This window comes from Talpa occidentalis, unplaced genomic scaffold (genome assembly GCF_014898055.3).
Source record: "Talpa occidentalis isolate TD23 unplaced genomic scaffold, MPIMG_talOcc4v2.1 talOcc4.5, whole genome shotgun sequence".
Classification (NCBI taxonomy): Eukaryota; Metazoa; Chordata; class Mammalia; order Eulipotyphla; family Talpidae; genus Talpa; species Talpa occidentalis.
This window is the reverse complement of record NW_023604861.1, coordinates 6,007,096-6,029,177: the sequence shown is the minus strand read 5'-3', so window position 1 is coordinate 6,029,177 and position 22,082 is coordinate 6,007,096. Positions and strand designations below refer to the sequence as shown.

The window sequence follows — 22,082 nt, the reverse complement described above, 5'->3', positions numbered from 1 at the left end:
CTTTGATTATTTGTGAAGTTGTGTAAGAGAGATGAGCAGCCCTGGGCATCAGTAATCAATCAGGTGCCTCATCTGGCCTAATATTCCAATGCTATAATCACATCCCATACGGGTTTTGAGAGTTTGAAATGTGTTTTCCTCTATGTAATAACCTTTATCATTATCTGAATTGTTTTTAGAGCATTTTGGCCTATTAATTCTTTGAAAATACTGTTTCTCTCTTCCTCATACAGACACACATGCCCAGCTCGCACGCACACACATCAGGGAGGTATATGACTGACGTGACAAGCACACAATGTACCACATCTCTAGAGCCTCCCGTGTTTCCTGCTGGATAGCCAAAAGAGCTGGTTTCCAGATGTTTCCTCAGTTAAGAGACATAAAGGCCCTTTTAGTTTTAATTGCATTATAAGGTTTTAGAAATCTAGTTCCTATCTGTCCATATTCAAAACAAAATCTAATGAAAAGAGATAAAGCCAGGGGACAAATAAACTACAATTTTTGTAGCTGCTATGCACTGAGTTAATATGTTTCACTTGTACCTAAATTTTGCTGAATCTGATGATCTCAGAATCCACTTAAAACAATAAAGCAAAATTATGGATGCATTATTTTGGAAGAATAGAGAAACCCTCTAATTTCTTTTTTTTTTTTAAACTCCAATTCTCCTTATGATCTACTGTATAATTAGAATAATTCATTCATATTTCAGACTCTGGCAAAATTTTCCCTTTCCTAGACAGGCCCTGGTGGCTAATTGTTTGGGGGAAATGACTTGTTCTAGAAGCAGATTTAATTATAGGTGATAGTAACTCAGCATCATTGAAATCATAAAGATGGTATTCACCAAGAAGAGTGGTTTAAGCAAACTGAAAGCTGAATTATAAATTTGGAGAGAATTAAGAATTAACTTTCAATATTTCAAATTACTTTGATCCCATTTAAAGAATATGAACTATAAAACCAATATGCATTTTCTCTGGATGGCTATGTCTTACCTGTATGAATGAGAAATAAAAAGAGAATCAAACTGTCTAACTAGCATAAGCTATTCACTAGTTATTACAATTCTCTGCAAGAGAAACAAAAACAGTTGAATAGAAAGCATTTTTGAAAAGCCTCACTGTTAATTTTTTTTCTAGTTCCCAAACAAATGTTACATAGATAAAAGTAAGAATCCTTAAGGGAAAAGGTGAAGATGTTTCTGATTCATTAACAAAACTTTGTAGCCTGCTCTCTGGGAATCTGATCAAAGCAAATGCGAAGATTTCATTGTTCACAGGTGAATGCAGATGAATTCATTATCTTAGTAAAGGAAGTCACTGCCACTACTGAATTTGCTACTCACTTAGGCAATTGGAAAAGGGAGAGATGCAACATCAACAAGTTCTTTTGGGCCAAAAGAATAATTCTTCATTTCTTGTAAATATAATTCACCATCACGTGATTGTTTTCACCAACATAACATCAAAATGGACAAATGCCTTTATTGCAAAATACTCAAGACTTAGTTTTCCTACTATCCCTACTGTTACAGATTTATAACACCAGCATAGATTTTTAAAAATAAAATAATGTTTTTAAAATTAAATGAAACTCTTTGGGGTTAATGAGGTTGGGGCAGTGAGGATCTGAGATATAAAAAATGAGCAGAGAGGGAGACTTCCTGGCACTTTAAAAATTTAATGGAATATAGCTGAGTCTATTCTATGCCTGAATGTATGCCAGTGACGTGTACACATATGTGCACAGGATATACACACATGTATATATTTGCATTAAGTGTAGGAAAGACACAGATCTTCACATCACAACTTATGTAGATACCCTGGTGATCACCACCCAGATCCAGAGAAAGCTCCTTCAGTGTCCTGTGAGGGATCCTCATCGCCAGGGTGGAGTCATTGGTGTGGGAAAGGAGATGTGTAATAACTGCCAGAGGGAGAATGCACACACCACACTCACCTTCCAATGGCTTGGGTAGAAAATGAGCTGCTGGTTTGGTTTTCTTTACTCTGTTTCCTTTCATAACTTGCCCTTCCTTATTCAATCCCAAAAACCAGGCTCTACCAGATTCCTGTTGTCTGTACAGCATTGATGAGTAGATTACATAATAGTTTTCAAAAACAGATTCTTTAAACTTGCATTCAGGGGTAAAAAGTTCCTGTGGAGAGAAACGGAGAAAAAGTTAGAGGAAGGGGCAGGAGCAGAACTGTGCTTGCAAGCACTTCTCCAGACACTCACCCACCATGGTGAGTGAGCAGGCTATGGAGTGGCACAGTCAGTCATCCTGCACATACGACCTGTCCATATACTTTGTCATTACACGGTGAATACAGAAGCACCTGCTACTATTGACATTCTGTATCTATCCATCCCTCCATCCTTCTATCCATCTATCATATATGCATGCATGCATCCATCCATCCACCTATCTGTCTACCTAAGCATCAGCCTGAATGCTTTCCAATAGGAAAATAAATTAAATAAATTAAAATAAATTAATAAAGTAAATAAGAAAATAAATTAAATAAGTTAAATTCAAAATAGTTTCAATTGAACAGAATACAATTCAGCCAGAGTATAACCAACAAGGACACATTAAAATAGCAACATACATTCACCATAAACTAAACAGAAAGAATTTTATATCAGTCCTGGGCTCCACATCAGGTGAGGCATTCACTGGAAGAATTTCATTAAAATCTGGTGGTTAAAAAAGACAGGATAATTTAGTATTCCGGTGACAGCCTTGCTACAGAATGCATCTCCGTGAAGGAAGGCGGGCTGGGGCGGGCGGTGAATGGGCACCATTTTCCTTGCCTCCCTCTTACGTGTAGATGGGAAGACGCAGGGTGGGTCTATAAGTGGAAGAAAGGAGGAGGCGGATGCGTGGAGATGAGACTTGGAGAAGAGAGCGGTGGGGGAGGGACTCAAGATCCTTGTCCTTGGGGGAGACGATGACTGCCAGCACCTTGCCCCTGGGGTGCATTATGTGCTAGATGCTGAAATCTGGGTCTCTCCTCTCCGTGCGGCTCCTTGGGACCGGCTTACTCCCTGTCTTGTGGTTCCCCTCCAGAAAGTGCCTGAGACCTGTGAGCTCTTGGGCTTCAGTTGCCCCTCTTTGGGGTGAGCCTGTTTGCTTGGACACTTGCCTGTGAGGGGCTGCGTACATTTCTGTTTGCTTGGGATCTGGTATTTGAAATCCTTCTCCTTCTCTCTCCCTCCTTTCTTTCGTGTGTGGATGACCAAACCCTTTTAGCATGTACCAAAAGGGGTTCTCCCCTTAATAGTTTGTGGTCCCTGGGTACTCTGCGGGGAAGTTACCGACTTCCTGTACAAACTTGATTACAGGCGGAATGATGGTGTTATGCAGGACACAAGCAGTGGGACATGGCAGGGTAGTTTGGAGAACTGTGACTAGCCTGTCGCTGAGACAGATTTGTCAGGGCGGAAGTGGGGGATGATGTGGACAGGAGCGTAGATTGCAGAAACGTGATGAAGGGTCCAGGACACTCTGATTAACAGGTCAGGCTTCTTATAAGCAAGAGGTAAGCATGTAGAGTTACAGCTTGATTAGGATTTAATAAATAAAAACATTTTGTCAATGTAGAGGATTTTGAGAACTTAGTCTAGTCTCTTGTAAAAGAGACTTGAACACTGTAATATATGTATATATGTGTATATGTATATACATATATATGTAGGTATGTCCTTTTTGGTAATTTATACTAATAACGTAATCAACAATGCACACACTAAGGGGAGAAACACACCCAGAATTATAACATAGTATTACATTGAATTTTGAACTTCTTGGAAACTAAGAAAAAAGAGAAAGGCTACATGTTATAAGAATTATTGAAGAAAGGAAATTTTTTCTTTTTCTAGGCACTGACTCCTAAAAAGTATTCCCTTGCAAGGTAAAAAAATGATATCGCCCAAATGACCAAACCAACAATCCAATACACATAAACAAAAGTGCTCTTGATGGTAATCGTCGTACAATTAATACAGTCAGAGTTTTGTGTTCCAGTCCTACAGTAAGCTTTTGTGGGGATGCTGGATTGAAGAGCTCCACTGGTGGGACTTGAAATAATTATGGTTGATGACGGCGCCCTCAGCAGGATGTGAGCCCAGGGCGACCAGGCAGATACGCTAGGGAAGAGGGCTGGTGTTGCCCTGCTGCCTGTTCAGCCTCCTCGGTGTTGAAGGCCTAGAAAGCAGTAGAAGAGGCTGTTCCTCACACGGTTCTTAGGTCAAAATACGAGCTCACAACTTTACCTCTAATTTAACAAAGTAAGAAATCCAGGTTCCTAGGGGAAAAAAAAAAAATTGTCTTTAAGATGACAACGGACTCTTGGGAGATTGGATTTTTTTTCTTCAATAAAGTGTGGACAAAGGCCTGAGATGGAGCCTTGATTTGAGCCCCGCCCCCAACCCTGGCACCACCCCCAGGAGTGGCAGGAGAAGCACTGAAGGAAGGCGTTCCAGATGCTCATCCAGGAGGCCCTAACTTACATTTGCTAACCCAATGCTTGTACCGGTGACACTGCATGGGGCGTGCTAATCTGAGAATGCTTCATGAAATTTAAACTCCAATATATACTCTTCGAAATTGCCAAAATTAAATAGTAAGGAGTTTGATGTTTCTCCTTGTCATCTTGCCTTCCTATATTTAGAAGCTTCAGCACCACAGCAGTAAAATCAAGTTGAGTTCAGCAGAAGCTTAAATATTAATTTGTATCATTGCCAAACTAAATCACAGAATCATAGAATAGAAAAACACAACAATTAAACCACAAAAATTCCACATCTCCTTTTATGTTGTGGTTGTTTTGGAAATGAAAGCACCATCTGTGGCATCCTTATTATCTTAACAGAGGCAGCAGAATTCCTGTTCTGAGAAAAATGTCTTTGTTTAGGAAAATACCCCGCTGGGCCATTTGCATCCACAAAGCCAGGCTCCTGAGTTCAGGCTAAAAGGACAGGGTGGAGGGCAGAGAAGGACCAAGGTCCATGGTTCATAATGTACTAATTAGCCATAAATCCAGGTACTCTGTTTTGCTGTTGTTTTCTTCATTTGTTGTTTTTGGAGTCCCATAATTTTACTACCTTGCCGGTGTTTTGACAGTATAGGGTGCCCCCTCAGGTGTAGTCACTTCAGCTCTCCCATCACCAAAGCAGCTGTTAGACCCCACCCACCAAAGTTCCTTTTTTCATCCCTCTTCCTACAAGCCAAAGATCCATGGTCAGTTTTCAAGGTTTAAAGTTTGTCTTTGTCTGACAAAGACTTGTAACATTTATCCACATATAATATTTATCTGGTACTTCTCTGGCAATAGCTGTAACCTTGGAACTAAAAGTGGCCTTGAGACTCTAACTCAGCAAATGCAAGCTGCAACCCAGCCCAGGGACCATGCACAGCTGCTGCCTGCTTGGTAAAAATTCATGCTACCAAGTTCAGAGGAGACTTTTTGAGACAGACTGAGAATTTGAGACTGATGGCTCCTTTGCTGAAAAATTTTACCAACCCCAATCTAAGGTAAAGTCAGATGCTTTGCAACCTTGGGAAATGGGTGTGTGGGTGGAGGATTTGTTACTCTAGCTTCAAATCCCTCAGGAGATAAGTATTCCTAAATTAAACTTGGATTGAATTTATTTTCAGAAAACAAACGTTACAGTTGTCATCAGCATCAGTTTTATCCCTGGAGAAGTCTTATTGGTGTGTTATGAGCCGGGCCCCCAAGAGGAATGTGCAGTGGTGTCCCACAAATTCTATTTAGCTCCTGCATCATCTTTGGTGTTATATATGACAACATGAAAACTATGTCTCTTAATATTGAAAATAGGGTCCCCAAGATATTCAGAACAGGCCGATCATTTTGGCAGGTGGAATGGTTTGGGCTAAGGTCAGTCAAGGCCCTCAGGTGCAGGACTAACATGTAATTATAGCACATCTGGTCTTCATCACGCGATTCATCCTCTCTCCTCGTGCGAGTCCTCTCCTTGAAGCCTCGACCCTGGAGTCTGTTTCTCAGCTCAGGATATCTGCTCTGATGTTGCCCATTTATTTTAGAAATTATATCCATGCAGATTCTCTATACGTATGTAATTAAATTTGTCCTTTTCTTCTACACTTAATCTGTTTGATTTTAATTTGATTGCTTAATCAGCTTGCAAAACCAAGAGATAAAGGGAAATCTCCCTGCCTTCCCTGTCCCGCCAATATCTACAAATTCCCTTAGCACCAGCACCGTCATCATCACCACCTTTTCCAAGGAAAAACAGGCATTCTATACACATTTATAGCATTTTAGAATCAGAATGTCATTGTTAGAATACAAGTCAATCCCAAAACAGATTAAAAAGTGAGAATGGAGAGATGAGCAAATAGCCCAAAATAATCACATAATACATAATGGGCATTAATAGTCTATTAACCTCAACATTCTAGAGTCAGCAAAACACTCAGCCCCTTCCCATCAACAACCCAATGATTCTGACACTGGGCATCTTTTTTTCTTTTTTTAAAGATTTATTTATTTACACAAGAACTGGCATACAGGCCAGAGGCGCGGGAGGATGAGAGAATTCACCAGAGACAGAGCGGGGAGCAGAATAGTCAGAATGACCGAAATGCAGAGGGGAATAGTGGGCGAGACAGGAGAGGCCTGCTGTGCCATGTGGGTATCTCCCTGGCCGGCCAGGAATTGAGCCCACGCTGCAGAGGCTGCGGACAGCTTCACAGCGATGCGCTCAACCCGCTGAGCCACCAGAGAGGCCCTGGCCCTGGGTTTCTTATGAATATTTCTCCCCAGACTGAAACTGAAATCAGATTCCAAGTTCTTACTTGGGAAATCTAATAATAAATTGAACTATAAATTGCAATCTGTGGCTACATTTATAAACTAGAAGTTGAATTGAAAGTGCAATCAAATGTTAGTTGCTATCATGGATGGGTAGCGGTGATTAAATTTTCCTTAACAGGCTTCAAGCTAATTGATACACCTGTAGGTGGAATCACAGCAATTCGTCAACCTGCATTCTCAGTTTTTTCTTTCCCTTCTTCCGTTTTTGGAGGAAACTCTAATTTTTATTGTGAGGTCAGTAGAGTTTCACTCCACTCTTCTGCCTTTTCTATACTTATAAATTAATTATATCTTTTAATGATACTGTTCTGACATTACCCAGATCTTTAAAACAAAGACTGCACATAAAAGGAAGACAGTCTGACCTTTTAGAAGATTTCAGTCATGAATTTTGAGACAAAAAATAATTTGCCGTTATCACTGACAAGCAGACAAGTCAGTTGATTAATGAATTTTATTTATCTGAAATTCTACATAGTTTTAATATTTATAATGTCAGACTATGACTAATGCTCACAGGGTAAAAAAAATAGCAAATTGTGTGTGTTCTTCAAACTAAAGTGTACTTACATATGTGTTTAAGAGGTAGCTTTTATTTGATTACAGTGTTCTGTGATTTTAAGTATATTTCCACCCATAAAGTAGTCTCTGCAGTACTTATATGTATAGGCCTGAAACTGCTACTTAGTTTCCAGGGAGACAAAATTGTAAATGAAGGCATATTTTATCAGTAAAGATACTATCTGACATTTCAAGATGTTACTTGTATATATAAATAAGTAATTATATGTATATATGCCTATATATTTAGACATTGGTTATAGTATACATTAAGCATATTTAATTTTGTTGTATTTAATATGTATTTCCTTTTTATGTTATTGACATGGCTTTAGAAACTGAAGCAAGAATGTTTATTATAATGATTAAATATTAAAGAATTTAATTAGTTCATTGGATATAAGTATGCATTTTATATATTCTAGTATATTATATATAAAAATGTATATAACAATTTTTAATGAACAAAAGGATATGTATCCTTGCTATTCAGACCAAAGGGAAGCCTCATTATCAGGAAACTTGTTAAAAATACAGAATCCCAGACCCCATCACAGTCCTACTGAATCATAAGTTGCATTTTCACACCACCCCAGGTGATCTGGATGCATATTTAGCTCTTGGGGAGCAATGGCATATATTCCCATCACCGTAAAGAACATATTAACAAATGATCACAAAATTTTAGGAACCATCATTATTTCCACTTCTCAACATTAGTTTATAATTTATTAAAGCAAGAAAATGGAAATGTAAAAAATATGAAATATTTATAGCACATCTTTAAGAAATTTTTCAGATTATAAGTAGAAATATGTTCCAACTAGTTTTATAATGTCAAATCTTTTTTCTCTAGAATATAGACATGTATAAATTCCTAAAATAATAATGCTTATAACATGAACAGATGGTATCAGTGCTATAAATATTAGCAAAGAAATCACAAAATAAATACGAAAGTATTGATTCACAAGGCCTACAGTTTGCAGTTTGCTGAAGCTCTTGGTTTCAAGCAGGAGACTAAAGAAATGTCTTTCTATGGTCTGTTGACCATTTCAGGACTTCAGAAATTATAGTGGTTGATTCTTTAGAAAGAAACATCTGAGTGGAAAAAAAAAAAAAACCTCAAAATAAAGGAACTATTGATTCAGTGATACACAAGCCTCACACATTTGTCATGCTCCATGGTGAGGAGGGTGAGTGTGCGACATCACAGTCACCATCACATCATGTTAATGACTACAGTTCACACCTAAATTGTGCCCACTGGGCACCCTCCTAAGCACTTTACATAATCAATTAATTTAATCCTCACATAATTCTATGGGATTGGTGCCATTATCACCTCCATTTTAGGAATGAAAAAAAAAAAACTGAACACAGTGAGGTTAGGTAACTTGCCCAAGTACATTTATAAATATATCTAAGTACGCCTACTCATTTATTATATTATTCAGTATAAAAGATTTGCTTTCTTAGATTCATGGTCAAATGCAAAATTGGCCTGAATACTTCACTGTGCCCTGGACCAATGACCTTGAGCATGTGATTCACTTGTCCTCCCACTGTGAGCTAAGATGAAGAGACGCTTGACCAGCAACTTTGCAGTTGGGTTTTCCCTCTTTCTGCCCCTTTCACTGCCATGCATGTACCTGGGCAGGCCAGCGGGAGATGAAACACACCTGGAGCAGTAGCCAGTTGAACCAACCTCAAGGGCCTATTCCCAGACACGTGAGCAAGCCCTGCCAAGAACTGCAGAGCCAGAGCCACCTCGCCAATTCCACCTGCTCATAGATGCAGGTGCCATGTGCACTCAGTGTTGTATGCCTTCCAGTCTAGGGGCTATTTGTTACACGGTACCATTAATGCGATTGATACCTGACAGAGATAATTACTACTTCAGCCGAATTACTCATTCAATGAAAATTCTACTGCTGCTCTTTACTTCTCACTACATATGAACAAAATGTAGAAGGAAACAATGATGAATGGCACATGATCTTAGAGCAGAAGTTGTGAGATATTGCTGAGAATACTATTGTTTGGGGAGAAGCAAAAGTATATACTAAAGGAGTTTTAAAAAATCCAAGAAGACATATGGGTCTTCAAATGAATCCTCCTCTTCATTCAACCTGCATATACCTTTTAAACCCATTGATCAATTAAGGAAACAATGAACAAAACACAAGTTGGGTTGGTGGCCATCTGTTGCCAACTGTCCCCCCAGAGAAACACACTCATTACTGTCATAAATTCCTTTGGGAAGGGTGGGGAGGGGTTGAGGGTGTTGTAGTGGGTGGTGCTGTGAGTATAAATTGAGCTCTAAGATCAAGTGTTTTCGTTGCTTTGTCACACATTGGCATCAGTTGTATACTTTTCCAGCATGTGGGGGCTCGTATTTTAACTGCATACAACCCTGCCTACAGGGAAGTGGAAAGCTCCACCTGACAGGGACCAGATGAATGCATATCACACACACTGCAGAAAATCTACGTGAGATTTTAACATTTCTCCGGACCATCAGAGTGAATAATGTCACAGACACGAGCAGTACTGTCTGTGCAGAAAGTTTCTTGGTCTGACACAATCTCAGTGGCTTCATATTAGAAATGAGTGACCTCTGCAAGTGAGTGTTGCCTCACCCTCCACTTCAAGAATTTTTCATTTTTCAGATTCTTTGAGCTATCTGTACTTTGCTCTAGCACAAGTATCACATTATACGAAGTTTATATATGCATATAGTATATGATGTTACATAGTGAATATATTATTAGTTTTAATATATTAATGACATATAAACATATGAAAATAATCATTTGCAGAGCAAATATGTACATACATACTCACTAATCATAACAATACAATGAATGCTTCAATATATTAGAAATAGGTTAACTCAATCAAAAGGTAAATGATGAAATTTATTACATAGTCTCTATCATAGTGTTTCCTACAGTACGCTCCATACACCCATGCCCGTCTACAAATGATTTCCTGTCTGCAGTGAAACAAGGACAGCAACAGAGCAAAAACATTTATAAGCTTCTAAGTAATTTCACTGAGTATTTAATATCATTTTGAATATAAAATAAAACCCTGGGCTTTTATTTGGTCATTGAAAATTTTTGTCCTAACAATTCAACTTGATTACATTTTACAGAAGCATCCTGAAAAGATATGGAATTAACAAAAACACCATCTCCTTCAACAGTCTAAGGAACACTGCTCTGTTGTAACAGGGTTAGCTTTGAATATATACCCAGTCAAAGGAAAGTAAAAGTGAGAATTAGTAATAATCAGCATGTATCTATTTATCAGTGTAAGCCAGGCACTTAATTATTGAGTAAGCACAGATCTACTCAATGTAAGTCATACTAAATACTTTACAAGCATTATCTCATGTTATGCCTTTCAATCGGCTAGAATGCTGAAGCTCATAATCTTGATGAGTTCATGTAGCTAGCAAGTGGCAGATCAGGGTTGATCCCAGGCAGTCTGAATCTGTGGTCAGATCTCTACATTACCCTTATACTCCTGGTTAACCCAGCAGACATCTAAAAAGGAATTGGAGACAGGATTGCAACCTCACAAATCTAGGGTATCCATGAGGCAAGCTAGAACAGTTCCAGAGCAAAGTCTCCTTCCATTGAATGACCCTCAAGAAATGAGTAGAGAAGGTTGTTAAATCGACTTGGATAAATTATTTAAAAAGCTGTCAGCCTTATTAGCATTTCTTCTACTCTTTTACCTTATTTCATTATTCTCCTCTAATTTCTCCTGAGTTGAGTTTGGAATAGGACTTGACCTGGTATGATGGTTGACCTGGTTTCATTATCTCAGACATGACATATACAGGGAATTGCAGAAAGAAGTAAAGGCAGATTTTAAAAATAAGAAATAAGACTGAATAAGAAATTCCAATACAGCTGAGGAAAACAACAGAAAGCTGTGTTCTGAGAGGTCAGGGTATGACAGTGCCAGTGATGGTGGGTGTGGGGTGGGGAGAAGTAGAACAAAGATAATCTGGCAAGGAACAAATGTAGAAAATAGTGAACGCTTTCAAATCCAAATAGACAAAGATGTTGTAATTACACTAACATTTTCAATTCTTTTTTTTTTTTTTAAAGAGGCACGTATTTTATTTATTTATTTGTTTGTTTGTTTGTTTATACATGCACTGGGTACAGTCAGAAGCGCGGGAGGGTGAGAGAATTCACCAGAGCCAGAGCGGGGAGCAGAGCAGGCAGAAGGACCGAAGCACACTGCTGAGGGGAGCAGTGGGCGGCAGGAGAGGTCTGCGCGCCATGTGGGACCCTCCTCCGGTGGCCGGGGAGCAGCCCGGGGATTGAACCAGCGCCGTGGAGGTCGCGGGGAGCTTCACAACCCAGCGCTCAACCGCTGCGCCACCGGGGAGGCCCACATTTTCAATTCTTTAGAAGTTTTTGGTAGCCAAAAGAAGAGCAGAATTTTGCTGTGCAAATAAATATATAAGAGTTTTCAAGTTGATGTAGTTTGATCATTCCAGTAGCTTCCCTGTCCTGCCCAAACCTGGTCTGGTGGCTTTGTTTTCCTTTATCAGTGTTTTCTTCAATCTCTGTGTACTTCTCAGCGCGTGTTTTCTTGCATAACTGAATACAAATTGACAAATGTTTGACTCTTACTCTTATGGATGCTATGAGCAAAATGCACTGGTTTTCACTGATTATTTCTTCCACTTAACTGTCCAATCTATATTTTAATACGATTCTTACTGGTCTGGCTCTCTCCTTAGGTCTATATCCATATGCATCTATAAGACTTTTCTACTTTCCTTCCATTACATTGCATTTTATATCAGACCTTTCCAGAAAACTTTATTGGCATTATGGTTATGTGTTGTGGATTTTTCCTAATAAAAATATACCTAGTGAAAACCACTTACTTTGTAAGTGAAAACTAATCCAAAGGAAAGAGGTCAAAAATAACTATCAACCTTAAAAAGCCAGCTGCCATAGAAAAGTGATGATTTTTAAGCCTAAAGGGTAGGGGTCCTAATCATCAATGGATTATGATGCTTTTATTTCTGTCCATGTTGTATTTTACCTACAGCATGCTGCTAACAAATCTTTATTAATAACGGCAATGTTGAAATGATGGACCAAACGAATGGGATTTCATTTTTTCTCAGAATATCAAATAAATAATCTTACAGAATAAAAGAGAAGTTGGCATTGGTAAGATTCACCAACACTGTGTGTGGATTTCAGTGGAAGGCCACTAGTGCTGACATAAAGACTCAAGGATTTGCAGCACTGTGAAACAATCCACAGCCACTGCAGCAGGAGTGCGATCACTGGCCAGGGAGCTACCCACATCGCGCAGCAGACCTCTCCTGTCTCGCCCGCTGCTCCCTCAGCAGTGTATTTCATCAGTGTATTTCAGAATCTGCCTATTCTGCTTCCCACTCTGTCTCTGGTGAATTCTCTCACCCTCCACACCTCTGGCCTGTACCCCAGTTCTTGCATGCATAAATAAATCTTTTAAAAACAAAGACTGAAGGATTATTACCCTTGATTTGCTTTACTGTCTACAAACACACTGGCTGTGATTCCCAGATTCTGGTTACAACTTGCTCGATACTTCCAAAACTTCAAGCATCGACTAGCATGAAGAAGAGGGGCAATAGTAATAACTTCTAGGTTCAAAGAGTGACTGAAGAGGGTGATGTGTCAACTTACTGGTTAATACTCCTATTAGGTGAAGCTGGTCACTCAAGTTTGCTTCTGCTGGACATTAAATTCTTTCTAAGTTAGCACTGAGTTATTTTCAGGTTATAAAATGATATTTAAATATTAATTAATATATTAATAACATATATTGTCTTACTTTACAGGTTGTTGGTTGTAAGAGTGATGCTGTGAAATGGGAAGAGTTATATTATTTAAAGTTATTAGTAAATAAAAGCCTACCACTACAAATACTAAACTTCCTGTCCCTTATGTTAGATATTAAATGGAAAATTTGAATATTGTGAACATATGGGAGCGTATCTATTGTGCTATACATAATGATGTCTAAAATTCATGTATTCATTTATCTATCCAATAAAAATTTATTGAGTTTCTAGTATTTGCCAGTCACTGTCTTTGATCTTGTAACAATGAGCAAATATTATATATAGTACAGGGAGAGTTAGATGTTTATACCAAAGGACATTTCATTACAAAATTAGGCAAATTGTTTTGGAAAAGGAATGACTTGTATGAGAACACATAACAAATCTGACCAAGCCCTGGGTTAGCAAAGGGAAACATCAAATTCTGAGTTGAGATATGAAACATTAAATATTAATGTGTTCACCTAATTTAGAGCAGGTTCAAGAATGTTTCTGAAATGGGTGATAACATCTGCAAAGGTGCTGGGGCAGGAGCAGTTCAGATCATTTTGAAGAACTGAAAAAAAATAGTGCTGTTGGAATGCTGAGTGTGAAGGAGACAGCAGTAGGAGTTGAGATCTGGAAGGAAGGCGTGAGCTAGATCAATGAAGTCTTGGTGTTTCCCTAGAAACAATGGGAAGATATTAAAAGATGTTACGCAGGTGCATGCCCCAATCAGGTGGGCCACTGGAAAGGCCACCCTGCCTAACATGAGAAAGAAGGAAGAGAATCAGTTTGAATGCAACAATGCTGATTTGTCTACTGTGGTGACAGGCAAGACCACTGGTAGCGAGAGGGAGAGAAAAGGGCACTTGGGAGAATATTTAGGAGGTCAAGTAGTCAGCCTATGTGATTGCAGATGGCAGCTAAGGTAAAAGGACTGTCAAGCACAAGGTGTAGGTTTCTTGCTTGTGGAACTGGATGGCATTTGATATGCGTTCACTGCTGTTTCTCAAAGGTCAGCCACTGCAGGTTTGTATTCTTGGGCAAAATAAAGCCTACGTGTCTAACATAAGTTTACATGGTACATTCTGTCTTTTTCTAGAATATGGTTTCATATATCTGTAGGGTAATTTTCCACAATGTTGTATTTAAATTATTTTTTTTAAGTAGGCTGAGTGTGTGTGTGCGTGTGTGTGTTTTAAGTCCAGATTACTTTCAAAATCGTTATGCATTTCTAGAATAAAGCCAGATCACATCTCACAGTTGAGGACCTGCTATTGGTTGCAGAGCAAAGGCAATCGAAAGAGAAGGGACTGGAACTTGGTGGGAACAGTTCCTTAAATTTCTCATGGTTTTGTTATTTTTGAAGACATCCCACTGGGTAGACAGAATGTTTCTCATATCACCACTGAAATGTGAGCGGTTGATGGCCATTCCATACTTCTGAGTAAAGGGCAGAAAAATATGACAAGTATTTTTCTCAGAACGTTCCTGTGACTACTGGAAACTATATTATTCAGTCAGTGAATCTGTGAAACACACAGAATGACCCTGGATATTGTTGAAGAAAGTAAAATATGTGACCTGTCAGAATAATAGGGAACATGGTTCTTACTAATGTCATTTGGCTTCAAAGTACTTGTTTCCTTAATAGCAGTTATGGATCCATCACCCATGAATTCATCTGCCCTTCACACACTTATCTGCATGTTCACATCGTCTCACAGGAGAACAGCTACATGAATTCCATCAGGACTTCCCTCCTGCTGCATTAATCTATACACTTTGAGCCTCTATTTGCCACATGTGTCTTTCCTGATCCAATCGTGTAAACTTTTAGGTCTGGTGTCATAGAGTAGTTCTTCCACTCACTAGATCAGCCCAAAGTTCTGTTGGAAAAAAAAAAAAGGCCAACCAAAAGGGAGGCTTTTGGGAATGAAAGTTAAAAACAAAATAGCAAGCATATGAGCTGCTCCGGGAGACTCCCTGATTTACTCTACTTGTAAGGACAATGTAAATATAGATACCAGATTAATCGAGGATCACAAAGTGGTCAGAGTTAGATCAATAAATACGAATGTGGTTGCAGTCAAGTGATTACAAGAGAGAATTAAAGATGAACAGCCCAGACCACTGAGGAGGGCAGGGGTTGAGGTTGAGGACTTGGAAATTAATAGACCTGGGTTTGGTCCCACTCTGGCCTCTTACTAATAAGGATCTTGAAAAAGGCATTTAAACTCCAAATTAAGCATTTATTACTGCTCTAGAATTAGTGAGTTGGAAGAGGATAAGCATCCGTGACAGTGTCTGGAGTAATCCCGTGTCTTGGCGAGGTTACTTTCACTCTTAGAAACTTCCCGGGTTAAAGATGATCATCTTAGTCTAGAGACAGCTTCTGTGTCTCCCAGGCTGTGGCCTGCTTCCTGAGCTTAATACTTGGCTCCAGGGCTGCCAGGGGGGCTGGTCCAGGGTTGACCCTTCAGTGCAGATGGCTGTTGACACAGGATGACCCACACATGTGTCCCTCTTCCTGCTCAAGGTAGCCAAGTATCGGGTATAATAAAGAAGTAGGGAAAGAGTCTGCTTCTTCTTGTTGCTGGAGCTATAACAGAGTTCTGGCTGAGGGTACGTTTCCTTGATGCACTATTTTAGTTTTTTTAATACCTTTAAGTCACGTCATTAGAGTACAGTTATTCTAATGGTAAAAACCACATTGCCTCTTTTTGCAAAATATGATCTGGAATTGCCCATGATTTCTGTTCAGTTAGTGAAGAAGCTGAAAATCCAAAGTACTACTGGTGATGAAAAGGAAGTGGATATTTCCTAAATTTGGAGACAAATCAGTCACAGAAAACTCCTCATTTAATTATATACTAGTTAAAAAGCTAAGTGGAATACATTCCCAAGAGAAATAGAAGTTAAATGAAACATCTTCCTGCTCAAGTATAGAGCTTAATGGGGAAGGTATTATAAATATCACATCAACAGAGTTGGAAGAAAACAGAGAAAAATAGATATTGAAGTATATACCTGTGCAAATACTGTAGAAGCATTGCTGCTTATTAAAATGTCTAGAAATATAAATGGTTGAAATTATTTCTGGGTTTTGTTCCTAAAGAATACAGAGGAGACATTTTAGTAATATGTGGGTAGCTTGCTACCTGTTCGCCCAACCTGAACAAGGTAAGGACACAATGAGCCTTGACTCACTGCATCTTTCACATCCTCTCAATTCTAGTATATTCCCTTATAACTAGCTTTCTTTATGCCTGTCAGTCGCCTCTTAAATGTTATCTTAAAACAGAAGAATCAAAACAGTTGGCTAAAAATAAATCAATGAAATCTTAAACTTTCAAGGAATTCAGAAAAATCGGGGCAATCTCATCCAAAACTGGGGAGAGAATCGAAGACCCTGCCTGATTACATGCTTCCTTTATGCGCAGGAACTGTCAAACCTTAGCAGGTGGTAGACAATCAGGCACATTAGTCATAGAGTTTAGTCATAGTCAAGAATTGGAAGGAAAGTCTGAAAGACATCATCATGAGGTAATTAAATTGCATGTTCTTCTTTTAACTAATTTGCAAATGTGAGCTTAGCTCATATCATTCTGAGACTGTGGTCATAATAAAACTGTATGCTTATACATAAACCACGTGACATGTAGCTTGAAGAACGTCTCCTATAGTTTTAAGGTAGGAGTTGTTTCAATAATGACAAAATAACTAATCTTAAACACAATGCGGTCTTTCCTCGAGTAAATGTTCTCAGAAAAGCAATGTCGGTACTTGAGAGAATTGTCAAAGCTATCGGAGTAGTTCTTACCAAATCCGTATAAAACATAGGCAGCGGGACACAGCTACTATTTTAGCATGGAAGCACAGCAGGCCGATTTCTCTGAGGAAAAAAAGTTTCAATTCAGGCTGCTCTCTGCTCCTCCAAAAATATAATAGTAATAAAACCACCCATCCTTCAAATGAAGACTTACTGCTTTCTTAAGGCAATCTCTCCTCCTGAAGGTAGATGCAATTTAAAAACTGATTCAGACTAATTCATGCACAAAAACTTTGCTCTATGTTTTAATAGGTAAGCATTTTATAAGACAGTGTTCCCGGCTTTATGGAGCTGGCTAACAAGGAAAAACATTTGTAGTTGGGCACATAGGTTTAATCACTCTAGTCCTGTTTTGTAAGAGGTTAATTGATTCTCTCTTGGTAGAAGAATTATCCTGGGTTCTAGAGACATTCTTTATAATTGTCTAAGAAGCCAACATCAGTACAATCTACATATTTTCATAAAACTGCATGATTGTATACAAGATGTTTCTATTAGAATTATTGAAAGTCAAAGTCAAAAAGATCAGTATACAAAGCATTGAAAATGCAGAAGTATTACTACTTGAATTCAAGATGTTGCCAAATACGGAGTTAATTTTAAACACAGATATAGTTTCTACAAAAAGATACTTGCTGAGCTGACCCTAACAGACCCCTAGAGGCCTGAGGCCACAGTGTCCCTTCCGCCTCTCTCCTCCTATCTAATCTTGAGATGGTTGAGGGTGCCCATGTTTAGCTACACCCCAATTCAGACAAAAGCATAAAGGTCACCCTCTAGTGGGGCTGACTCGAATTTCCATCTCAATCTTCAATCTTAAGAAATGTCGCTTATGGTACATGTGAGTTAAAAGGATTGATTCCGGAAATCAAATGCAAGTGCAGATTCAGGGTTTCTGTCTGGGGTCACGGATGAAGAGGGCGAGATCATCGCACGTCACTCTAAGACGCTGGCCCCCAGCGGGCACGGGAGGCTGCCAGTCCCGGGGAGCTTGTTACTGCCACGGGAAAGGTAACGTCATCTGAAGTCTTCAGATGACTTTTAAATAACAGGAAAATAGACAGCCTGGTTCTAATTTTTAAGATGGGAAATTAGAAAATCTCATTTCCTTCGTTAAATCACAATTTTACAATGGCTGGCTCTCTTCTGCGACCCTGCCTTGTCTCTGCCAACATGACTGCTGATCTTCCAGGTAACCCGCAGATTCACCTGCGATTAAGCAGTTCTAAAATTGGAACAGCTTTAAAACTTAAACACAGACGCAAGGACAGTCTGGCTGTGTCCTGAACACTAATCTTGGGCCAAGGCTGTTTTTGTACCTGAGTTTAGTTTTATCACAGTAGAAAATGATAGGAAGGGTAGAAGGTAAAAATTATTATTTCATCTTCCAGACGAGGAGCAGCACTCAATGTCCCGTGGGCCGTGGAATGCAACTGGAGAGAGTGAGAACCTAACTGTGAGGCTGCAGCAGGCCGAGCTTGCATTTCAGCACATTCCCAATGGAGCCCCGGCTTCTTGCCTGGGGACCACAGTTGGAAAATGCGCCAAGGGAGCTGCATCCATGACCATCGCCATGGAAATCCCTTCAGCGTAGATATGCTGAGGGCAAAGTAGGAGCTTAAGCAATTTTAGTCTTCTGCTCTTGGAGAGAAGACATAACTATAAAACACAGGAGCCACAAAGAGAGTCTACATGACTCAGCATCCGGTAATCGAAGTCTAACCTTTGCTCCCATTTCTGGATCTAGCTGCAGGATTCCCTAGTTCTCTGTGGGACGGGCCAGTAGAGGGAGGTAGGGGAAGGAGGCCATGCCCTCTCAGGACACAGCTATCTGATGAAGGGTGTGACCCCTCACCTCACTAGGCACCCATGGATTCTCATCTGGCAGTTCTGGGCTGGCGATGCGGCATCACTCTCAAAGGCACCCGATGGCTCTGAGGCCGGCTGTATTCCAATAGGAGTCTGGAACTGACTTCCAGGTACAGCAGATGTGGCTGCTCTGGCTTGAGAAGTGCATCGGCAATGACCAGAACCCCAGAAGCACCATCTCTCTCAGGGCAGCAATGCTGAGACAATCTTGGTTCGAGCTGCTTGAGCCTGCCCTTCCCAAGCCCTGTGACCTCTTTAGGGGGCCACTGCAAAACAGAGGTACGTGCAGCACTGTGCAGGAAATACATTGTTTGACCACTCAGAGCCGGGGGAAAATCTCAACTCAGGCAAGAGGCAGAGACCCACCTCCTCACCTATTACCCCGACTCTCTGTTCCCTTCTCCCAGCTCCAGAACGAGGGCGCCGGGATGGTGACCAGCCAGATGCCCCCAAGTGGAGTCTGACTTGGAGGCACTGAAGTGCATTCACATGTATTGGGGGGCCTGCATGGGGTAGAATTTGCAATGATGAATCAGAGGGCAAGTGGGAGTGGGGCAGCTAAGGACAAAAAGGGCATCAGTGCACAGCAAGTGGCCAGTGGAAATGGTGCGTCATCTGGACATTGCTTCTGGCCTCTTCTCTCAGCTCCTGCCAGGGCTTAGGTCTCCAGCACGTGAAGAATCCCCAAGTGTCTGGTAGACGCCGGTACATTTCTCTAACTCTTGACCTCAAATCTCTAGGCTGTTGCAGCAGGTTCACGTCATCCAATGAAAGAACATCTCACCTATTTCAATCTTACTTTTCTACTGGTGTTACCTGTGGGGAAATAATTTAGTCTTTGAGGGCTTAGTTTGCTCAGCTGTAACATTAAGAGGAAGGATTCAATGATCTCTAAGGCACTTTCCAGTCCTCGAGATTCTATCCCATTTAGCTTTAGAATAAATGCCCTTGGTGGGACTTATCACCATGGAGGAAAGAGGCTCAGATTTATCATCTGACTCTTTTCTGCAGAAGTCGAAATGGAATTTAGACAAATGAAAGGATCAGCCTGGAAGTTTCAGAGGCTGTGTCCATCCCTTCTTATAAATTAAACTCAGTGGCAGCAAAATGACCTAATAAACTCCTAAGAGGAAAAAGGATTTCCCAACTGACAGGGAAATCTCTCTTCTCTTCATCTAATACCAAGCCCTGAGCCAGCCCCAAAATAGGGTAATTTCAATGGTTCTTCAGGTACAGGTGACAACACAGGGAACTCCAGAAAAAATCTGCTTTTTAAATCAAGCTAGGGTAACAAAATGCCCTTAGATGAAACTGCTTTTGACAGAGATAAATCTGAGTGAAATATAGCCAATCCCTGAGAAAAAAAGACAAGACTCTTCCAATTAAATATTTTGGAACCCTTCCAGTTCTGGAGTCTGGGGAATGAAGCGTCTCTGTCTGGGGCAAACTCTGTTCAGAGCTTCCTGTCTGGCTTCACCCTTTATTCAACGGGCCTTTGTCCAAGGTTGTCCAGGCTGTTTGGTGACTTCATAGTCCCCGTCAACAGCTACTGTCACATGTCGCTTGGTCCTATGATAATGTCCAGAGCCACAGGACTCATGGGGCGCACCAGAGCGGAGATAACATCCAGACGAGCATCCTTCCAGAGGCTGCCGGGGAGCCTCACAGCGAAGCATCCATCTTTGCCTCTTACCACTTTTCAGGATCACTTTCTCAACTTAGACTTTGTCGTTCCGACTCTAGCAGGATTAAGAATTCAGGGTTTTAGGAGGATTGGTCCCTGATAGCAGGACCAGTGCGAGGCCATGGAAAGGATTTCTATTGGGGGAGCTGGAACATTTAAGGGGGGGTCTCTGTTAGTCTGAAGTACGAAAGCAGCTGCCTTCCTATTTATGTTCAGTGGCTATTTCTTAAGGCGATTCTAACAATTGCTTATTTAAGAGTGACTGAACAAAGCAGTTCATGATTTTTGGTGAAAACAGGCAAACAAAAGTGTACTTACTTATGCAGGTGTCTCAGGCATAGCTCGTGCACGATGGAAACCTCTCAGCGGTTCCCCACACTCAAAGCACAAAATCTAAATTTCTCTTACACGGGGTACAGTGAAATTGCCTTAGCCAACCATCTCATCTATCCTTGAATTCATTTAATAACTAACAGGTAGTTGTTGAGCATCTATTGATTGATAATTGGCTGGTAATAATATTTTTTAAAGATTTATTTATTGATGCATACAAGAACTGGGGTACAGGCTAGAGTTGCGGGTGGTGAGAGGATTCACCAGAGACAGAGTGGGGAACGCAACAGGTAGATTGACTGAAATACACTGCTGAGGGGAGCAGCGGGCGAGTCAGGTCTGCTGCACCATGTGGGTCACCTCCCTGGCCGGGGATTGAACTCATGCTGCAGTGGCTGCGGATAACTTTGTGGTGTTGTGCCTTAACCCCTCATGCCAGCAGGGGGCCCCAGTAATAATATTTTTCTGTAATTCCCTCTAACCTACCTCACACTCCAGCACGCGGCACTTTCTCATGGCCATGCTTCCCTCCACTGAAACATCCTCACATTCTTTTTATCTCCAGCTGCAGCTCTTCAAGACCCGGGTCATGCCACCTATCAGTGAGCCCCTCTGCAGTTGCCCTGACAGTAATGAGTGCTTCTCTGGGTTTTGTTGTTGTTAAAGATTTGTTTATTTTGCATACAAGAGCTGGGGTGTAGCCCAGAGGTGCGAGGGGGTGAGAGAATTCACCAGAGACAGAGTGGGGAGCAGAACAGGTGGATCTACTGATATAAACTGCTAAGGGGAGCAGCAGGGGATGCAGGAGAGGTCTGCTGTGCCATGTGGGTCATCTCCCTGGCCGGGGATCGAACCTGTGCTGCAGTGGCTGCATATTGCTTCACAGTGCTGAGACTTAACCCCTGTTCCACCAGGGAGGCCCCTTTTCTGGGTTTTTATGATGGTCTAATAGTTGTGTCACGACAGTACTGAGCATTGTCTAGCTGAGTAGTGTGGGCCGCTATGCACATTAACCTCTAAATCTGGATTCCAGAAAGAATATCTAGCACTTGCACATGGTAGCTCGCAAAT

The 22,082-nt window shown here is 40.6% G+C and overlaps 1 protein-coding gene and 1 non-coding gene across 10 annotated transcripts in view; one reads left to right on the top strand and one right to left on the bottom strand.

Moving 5' to 3' along the window:
* Window positions 1-22,082, bottom strand: part of FGF14 (fibroblast growth factor 14) — a 477,163-nt gene that overhangs the window by 7,048 nt on the left and 448,033 nt on the right. For all 9 annotated transcript variants that reach the window (XM_037528725.2, XM_037528726.2, XM_054701825.1 and 6 more), the window contains one exon: window positions 1,969-2,167. In XM_037528725.2, coding sequence (XP_037384622.1) covers window positions 1,969-2,167 — 199 coding nt within the window. The remainder of the gene's footprint in view (window positions 1-1,968; window positions 2,168-22,082) is intronic.
* Window positions 8,408-8,539, top strand: LOC119260033 (small nucleolar RNA SNORA2/SNORA34 family). Its single transcript, XR_005128673.1, has one exon. It is a non-coding gene; the product is annotated as a small nucleolar RNA SNORA2/SNORA34 family (small nucleolar RNA).